At 39.6% G+C, this 8,285-nt stretch overlaps 1 protein-coding gene across 1 annotated transcript in view; it reads left to right on the top strand.

Moving 5' to 3' along the window:
* CUL5 (cullin 5) overlaps positions 1–8,285 on the top strand; it is a 112,845-nt gene that overhangs the window by 38,361 nt on the left and 66,199 nt on the right. Inside the window, 1 exon segment of the mRNA XM_011984761.1 lies at positions 5,352–5,451. Within this exon segment, the coding sequence (XP_011840151.1) occupies positions 5,352–5,451 (100 nt within the window).

Here is an 8,285-nt window from a genome sequence, read left to right as displayed (position 1 = left end):
TGAACCTTTCTGACATATATGCAGAAGAGATTTGAGTACGGCAGGGTTACAAAGGTAGGTTTGTTTTAGGGATGCACAGGTCTCCTCTGATGGGTGACTTTGACTCCAGGCTTCTTCAACAGCCTTACCAGCCTTTCTTAGAACTACGCTGATTCTTACTGTTTAAATTTCCTTTCTTGTCTCCTCTACAGGGATCAGACCTACACCCAGCTTTCTGTAGCCCATTTTCCATTTTCCTTCACAGGTGTTCCCTTAGTAAATCTCTTACGTTAATAATCTCATCAGCTTCTTCATCTTTTTTTTTTGTTTGTTTGTTTGTTTTGAGACAGAATCTCTGTCGCCCAGGCTGGAGTGCAGTGGCACGATCTTGGCTCATCGCAACCTCTGCCTCCCGGGCTCAAGCGTTTCTCCTGCCTCAGCTTCCCAAGTATCTGGGATTACAGGCACCCACCACCGCGCTGGTTAAATTTTGTATTTTTAGTAGAGACAGGGTTTCACTGTGTTGTCCAGGCTGGTCGCGAACTCCTGACCTCAGGTTATCTGCTCACCTCAGCCTCCCAAATGCTGGGATTACAGGCGTGAGCCACCATGCCCACACCTGGCCTGGTGTGTGTGTGCTTTTTTTTTAAGACAAAAGTTTTGCTTTTGTTGCCTAGGTTGGAGTGCAGTAGCGTGATCTCGGCTCACTGCAACCTCCGCCTCCTGGGTTCAAGAGATTCTCCTGCCTCAGCCTCCCAAGTAGCTGGGATTACAGGCGCCTGCCGCCACGCCTGGCTAATTTTTTGTATTTTTAGTGGAGATGGTGTTTCATCATGTTTGCCAGGCTGGTCTTGAACTCCTGACCTCAGGTGATCCACCCACCTTGGCCTCCCAAAGTGCTGGGATTACAGGCGTGAGCCACCGCGCTAGGCCCCGTCAGCTTCTTAAAAGGCTTCTTAAACTAACACGAGTCAATGTGGAGTGTTTGGCACGTAGTAAGCAGTTAATACATGTTAGTTTTGTTATAGTAAACTAAATAAAAGATGATGGTGACTCTCATTATGGTAATGGGAGGGAAATGTCCATATTAGAGAGACATTTGCATGATGAATATAATAGGACTGTGATTGAATATAAGGGATAAAAGGGGGTTGGGTTGCTCAGTTTCTTTCTTATCACTTATCACTTCGCGTTTCACTTTACAGGGTAGCCACATTGATGTGCTTATAGTTCACTGCAGTTACCATAGTCATCCACAATTTTTTTTTTTTTGAGACAGAGTCTTGCTCTGTTGCCTGGGCTGCAGTGCGGTGGCACAATCTCGGCTCACTGCAACCTCCACCTCCTGGGTTCAAGCAATTCTCATGCCTCAGCCTCCCAGATAGCTGGGACTACAGGTGTGCACCACCACACCAGGCTAATTTTTGTATTTTTTTTTAGTAGAGATGGGGTTTCACCATGTTGTCTAGGCTGGTCCTGAACACCTGGCCTCAAGTGATCCACCAACTTTGGCGTCCCTTAGAGCTGGGATTACAAGTGTGAGCCACCACACCTGGCCCACAGTTCTTTATACTGTCGTTTTTTTCATAAAATATCCTCTCTTCTATCTTTGTACACCTTTGCCTGGCAAACTCCTATTTTTGGAGATTAAGCTCAGGAACCAACTATTCCAGAAAGCCTTTCCTTCTCTGCCTCTCAGTCACCCTTACCCTGTCCCTGAGTTCCTAAACCATCTTTTGTTTATATGCATAAAATAGTTGTAACATACTAAGTTATAGTCAATCAATTTTCTATCAGTTTCTTTTTTTTTTCTTTTTTGAGACAGAGTCTTGCCCTGTTGGCCAGGCTGGAGTGCAGAGGTGCAATCTTGGCTCACTGCAACCTCTGCTTCCTGGGTTCAAGCAATTCCCTTGCCTCAGCCTCCCAAGTAGCTGGGACTACAGGCGTGCACCATCACGCCTGGCTAACTTTTGTATTTTTAGTAGAGATGGGGTTTCACCATGTTGGCCAGGCTGGTTGCAAACTCCTGGCCTCAAGTGATCTGTGCACCTTGGCCTCCCAAAGTGCTAGGGTTAAAGGCATGAGCCACCATGCCCGGCCTATTTCTTTAAAAAAAAAAATTGTTTTTAGAGGCAGAGCATTACTCTGTCGCTCAGGCTGGAGTGCAGTGGCACAATCGTAGCTCACTGTAACCTTGAACTTCTGAGTTCAGGTGATCTTCCCTCATCAGCCTCCTGAAAAGCTAGGACTACAGGCATGTGCCACCATGCGCAACTAATTATTTTATTTTATTTTTGTATAGATGAGGTCTTGCCATGCAGCCTAGGCTGGTCTTGAACTTCTGGCCTCAAATGATCCTCCTACCTTGCCCTCCAAGAGTGCTAGGATTACAGGCATGAACCAATATACCCGGCCAGTCTCTTCTTTTAGACTCTAGATTCCTTTAGTCATTAGGTGAGACTGATTAGGTATGCAGGAGTCATTTAATCATTTTGTAATTTATTCTAAGAGTGTTGGGCAACCATTAGAGGATTTAAGTATGGGGTAATATGATGTGACTTGAGTTTTGTAAAGATCACTTTAGCTTCTTGTTTAATAGATTGGAGAGTTTCAAGAGTAGATCTGGTTTCGTGTGAGTTCTGGAGCCTGATTTCCTGGCTCCACCATATACTGTGTAATCTAGGATTGTTTTCCTTCAATTTCCCCATCTGTAAAATAAGGATAAAATGGGAGTACTTAAGACTTGCTATGAAGATAAAGTAGGTTAAAAGAATTTAGAATAGTATATGACTGGTGCCTCACGCCTGTAATCCAGCACTTTGGGAGGCCAAGGCAGGTGGATCACCTGAGGTCAGGAGTTCGACACCAGCCTGACCAACATGGTAAAAGTCCATCTCTACTAAAAATACAAAAATTAGCCGGTGTCGCATGCCTGTAATCCCAGCTACTTTGGAGGCTGAGGCCCGAGAATCACTTGAACCCAGCAGGCGGAGGTTGCAGTGAGCCAGGATCATGCCATTGCTCGTCAGCCTGGGCAACAAGAGCGAAACTCCATCTCAAAATAAATAAATAAATAAATAAATAAATAAATAAATGAATGAATGAATGAATGAATGAATAATATCTGGCACGTAATAAGTAGTCAGGTGTTACCTTTTATATTGTTATTTAACAAATATTTGTGTGCTTATAGCATCCTAGGCACTGAACCAGATACCATTATCAAGCTGAATTGAACAAGTGAAAAAAGCACTCAAAGTAATATGGAGACAAAACTTTGGGCTCTAATAATGTCTCTAAAAATTGGAATATAGGCCAGGCCCAGTGGCTCATGCCTATATCCTGGCCCTTTGGGAGGCTGAGGTGGCAGGATTGTTTGAGTTCAGGAGTTCGTGATCAGTCCAGACAACGTAGGGAGACCGTGTCTCTACAAAAAATAAAAAATTAGCCAGGCATGGTGGCACACACCTGTGGTCCCAGCTGGTTGGGAGGCTGAGGCAGGATTGAGCCCAGGAGGTTGAGGCTGCAGTGAGCTGTGTTCATGCTACTACACCTCAGACTGGGCAACAGAGTGAGACACTATCTCAAAAAAAAAAAAAAGAACAGAATAGTTAGAATATAAAACAATTTGATTATTGACATGTTATAATTCTGGAGATGCTTTATTTGGATTTCTTTGACTTTTTTTTTATAGTAGAGGCTCCATTGTGAATTGAATGAATCAGTGGGGAACATTTTTTGAATGAATGATTGTTCAGTGTGACCCTGTCCTTTTGTTGTAACTTTCTCTGATTTACAGCTTGGTAATTTCACTTACAACTTGGTAATTTTTTTACTTTTTTTTTTTTATTTTAATTAATTTATTTTTTTTTGGTGACACAGTTTCACTCTGTCGCCCAGGCTGGAGTTCAGTGGTGCCATCTTGGCTCACTGCAACCTCTGCCTCCCGGGTTCAAGTGATTCTCATGCCTCAGCCTCCCAAGTAGCTGGGATTACAGGTGTGCACCACCATGCCTGGCTAATTTTTGTATTATTAGTAGAGATGGAGGTTTCACCATGTTGGCCAGGCTGGTCTTGAACTCCTGACCTCAAGTGATCTGCCCACCTCAGCCTCCCCAAGTGCTTGGATTACAGGCTTGAGCCACCACACCTGGCCTACAACTAGGTTATGAGAAATTAATTTTCTGAACATGCTGTACTAGTATTAAATATATTTCTATAATGAAGGACCTTTTTGTAAACTATGTCAGCTTTGTAAGTTCTGAGTTTTTGTATATCAGTTTATGATAACTTTTGTTTTTGTTTTTTTTGTTTAAAGGAGAAACAGTAATTGATGTGTAAATGACTAATACATGGGGAAGCTAGGAGATTTGCTTTATTGTGATTTAAGTGACTAATACTTTTAAAAAGACAAAATAGGCCCACAATCCCACCATCCCACCATTTTGGGAGGCTGAGGCAGGAGAATTGCTTGAGGATTTGAGTTCAAGCCCAGACTGGGCAACATAGCAAAACCCCATCTCTATCAAAAATTAGAAAAACTAGACAGGTGCGTGCTTGTAATCCCAGCTACTCAGGAGGCTGAGGCGGGGGGATCCCTTGAGCACAGGAGTTTGAGACTGCAGTGAGCTATGGTTGTGGCACTGCACTCCAGCCTGGGTGACAGAGTATATAACAAGGCTGGGCATGGTGGCTCACACTTTTAATTCCAGCACTTTGGAGACTGAGGCAGGAGGATCCCTTGAAACCAGGAGTTCAAGACCAGCATGGACAACATAGCAAGACTGTCTCTACAAAAAAATTTTTAAAAAATTAGGCATGGTGGCATGCTCCTATAGTCCCAGCTCTTGGGAGCCTTAGGTGGGAGAATCTCCTCAACCCAGGAGGTCAAGGCTACAGTGAGCCATGATCGTGCCACTGCACACTAGCCTGGGCAACAGAGTAAGACCCTGTCTCTAAGAAATAAAAATTAAAAAAATTTTTTAAAATAATTGAAATAAAAGGACAAAATAGTATACAACTATTGTGTTAAAGAATTAAAAGGATTTGTAGTTGTTTTTGCACAGGAAAATATTACTAGCAGTTAACTTTGGGCAGTGACATTGGGAGATGGAGACATGCTTTCATAACTAAATTTTATGTGGTAAGTAGCAGAGAATTAAAGAGGAAAACAATGGCAAAAGAATATAAAAATAGAAACACATGTATATATGAGGCAATTTACAAGCGTGCTTGGTTTATATGAATGAATTCAGACAATATTAGCTTGGTTCTAATATGGTCCGTGGAAACTATACTGAAATAGAATTTAAGATGTTTTGTTCAGTTCTTGTTTCGTCATTAATGTTTGTTTACTTGCTTTATATTCACAGGGATGTGCATGCAGTCTGTCTTTGGGATGATAAAGGCCCAGCAAAAATTCATCAGGCTTTAAAAGAAGATATTCTTGAGTTTATTAAGCAAGCACAGGCAGTAAGTTCTACGTACTTATTTTAGACTTGTTTTAAAACTTCTCAGATAATATCATATTTTATAATTTTGAAAGTAGAACGAAGTAATTTAAAAATATTGCATTGACTTTTGACACATTTGTTAAATAAATTTATTAAAGAAATGATCGTCATTAGTTGGATTATTTTTTTCCCACAGTGATACTTCTGTCAAGAGAGTACATATTATATTTAATTAAAAGATGCTATAGCGAATTCAATTTTTTATTTTTTTAGAAGTCCCCACCATCATTATTTTTTGGCTACACATCAGTCCACACAAATCTGTTTTTTTCCTCTCATTACTAATACCTCTTCTCAAGTTGACAGTAATTTCAATTCCAGATCCTTCTCCAGTTGTAAATTCTTTAGACGGTCCTTTGTATTGCTAGTGCTGAGGCAAAATTCAGCACTCTTGTATTGCTATTATGTATAAATGGCTAATAATATCAAAAGGAAGACAAAGCTCATTTAGGCATTAGATCAGTTATTCAAGAGTTAGTTTTTTTTTTTTTTTTGACACCTTGTAATGTTTCAAATCAGCCACAGTCTGTCTTATGAATAAATCCCTTACCTTTTTGAGGAGGACCCTAAGGACATGAGATTATTTTCCTTTCTATAACATGAGGTGTGGGGCAGGGCACAGTAGCTCAGGACTGTAATCCCAGCACTTTGGGAGGCTGAGACAGGGAAATCGCTTGAGTTGAAGAGTTTGAGACCAGCCTGGGAAACGTAGTGAGACCTCGTCTCTATACAAAATAAAAAATTACCCAAGCATGATGATGCACACCTGTGGTTGCAGCCACTCTGGAGGCTGAGGCAGGAGAATTGTGTGAACCCAGAAGGTTGAGGCTGAAAAAGAAAAAAAAAGTCTGATCTGATGGCTAGAAGTCCAGGCTAGAATTTCTTATTCTTTAGTTGGATCATTCCATTAATGTCTTGTACAACATTAGTAAAAGTTGTTTGTTAAATTGTGTTATTAAATACTAAAAGGTGCTTAGCAGTTGAAAATTAAAAATGAGTTTTTTCTATATATGACTTAAGATGCTGAAATCAAGTATATGATTGGCATATATTTTAATTTTGCTAGTAGCTACTACCATGATGGAGTAAGACTAATGTATTGGATATTACTTAAGAAATTAAGTGTTTTATTGATAATTTCTTGACATTTTTTAAATTGTAGTTTTATAGGAAGTTACCTTTTAATGAAAATAAATTCTATTTTCAAGCACTTAGAAAATTAAATGTTTCAGTATCACAATTTAAAACTATTTTCTTAGAACTAATTTAGAGATACAGTTTCTACTTGCATTGGGAAATGTACAATGTTTTCTTTTTATTACTTGATAAAGATAAATTATGTTTATTTCAGATTGATAGAGCTTTATTCTTCAGTGTCTGGAAATAAACTTATAAAGAATTACCTTAGATGTTATTAACAGATGTTAAAAAATATACTGAACACTGGCAAAAAAAAGTAGGGAAGGGTTTCACTGTAACATGACTGAATAAAGTCTGGAAATGTAGACATCAGCAAGAATCCAGGAATGGAATTTAGCACCACTGATTCTGAGCAGTTAATAGGAATAGCAATGCCAGACATGGGTCTTAAAAAGACCCATCTTAAAGAGATTTTTAAATGCTTAAGAATTTTTTTTTTTTAATTGTGAATCATTTTACTAGGTAATCTTCAATTGAACGTACCTTGTTAGGAAGGACCACATCTTCCAAATGGTTGAAAGGCAATATTCATTGAAATGTTTATAACATTTTTTAAAGAACAAAAAAAAAGAAGTAAAAATAATAAACATAGGTGGAGTCTTTTTTTTTTTTTTTTTAACCTAGATTAATACAACTATTTTATTTGTTCACAATTCTGTGGCTTAGCAATTTGGGCTGGTCTCAGCTGATTTTTCTAAGCTTATTAATGCAGCAGCAGTGAGTTGTTGGACAAGGTGGTCTAAGAAAGCATTGAAACACATACATGGTTTTTGGTGCGGCTTTCTCTTCGCTCTGTGGTTTCTCATTCTCAAGGAAACCAGCCTTTGAGATGAAAGTAGAATCTACAATACTTGTTCACGGATAGGCTGAGAAATCTCACAGTGTTACATCGGTGGTGTTCTGTTGGTCAAAGTAAATCACAGTACCAGCCCAAACTCTAATAGTGGAGAAATAGACTCCACCACCATTTTTTTTTTTTTTTTTTGAGATGGATTCTCGTTCTGTCGCCTAGCGTGATCTTGGCTCACTACAACCTCCGCCTCCCGGATTCAAGTGATTCTCCCGCCTCAGCCTCCCAAGCAGCTGAGATTACAGGTGCATGCCGCCATGTCTGGCTAATTTTTGTATTTCTAGTAGAGGCAGGATTTCACCATGTTGGTCAGGCTGGTCTCGAACTCATGACCTCATAGTCTACCTGCCTCAGCTTCCCAAAGTGCTGGGATTACAGGCATGAGCCACTGTACCTGGCATGACTCCACCACCTTTTAAAAAATTGAGATATAAATAACATACCATAAAATTTACTCTCTTAAAGGATATGATTCAGTAAGTTGTAGTATATTTCATAAAGTTGTGCAACCATCACCCGGTAATCCCAGAATATTTTCATCACCCTAAAAAGAAATCCTATACCTATGAACAGTCACTCCCTTCTCCCAACCCACTAAATCACTGATCTGTTGTCCCTATGGATATGTCTATATTTGACATTTTCTATAATTGGAATAATAATGTATGGCCTTTTGTGACTAGTTTCTTTTACAATATTTGTTTCTCTTTATGGCCGAATAGTATCTGTTGTTTGGATATACT

This window comes from Mandrillus leucophaeus, unplaced genomic scaffold, assembly GCF_000951045.1.
Source record: "Mandrillus leucophaeus isolate KB7577 unplaced genomic scaffold, Mleu.le_1.0 Scaffold273, whole genome shotgun sequence".
Classification (NCBI taxonomy): Eukaryota; Metazoa; Chordata; class Mammalia; order Primates; family Cercopithecidae; genus Mandrillus; species Mandrillus leucophaeus.
Note: the sequence above shows the minus strand (reverse complement) of the source record. Positions and strands in the feature narration are given on the sequence as shown.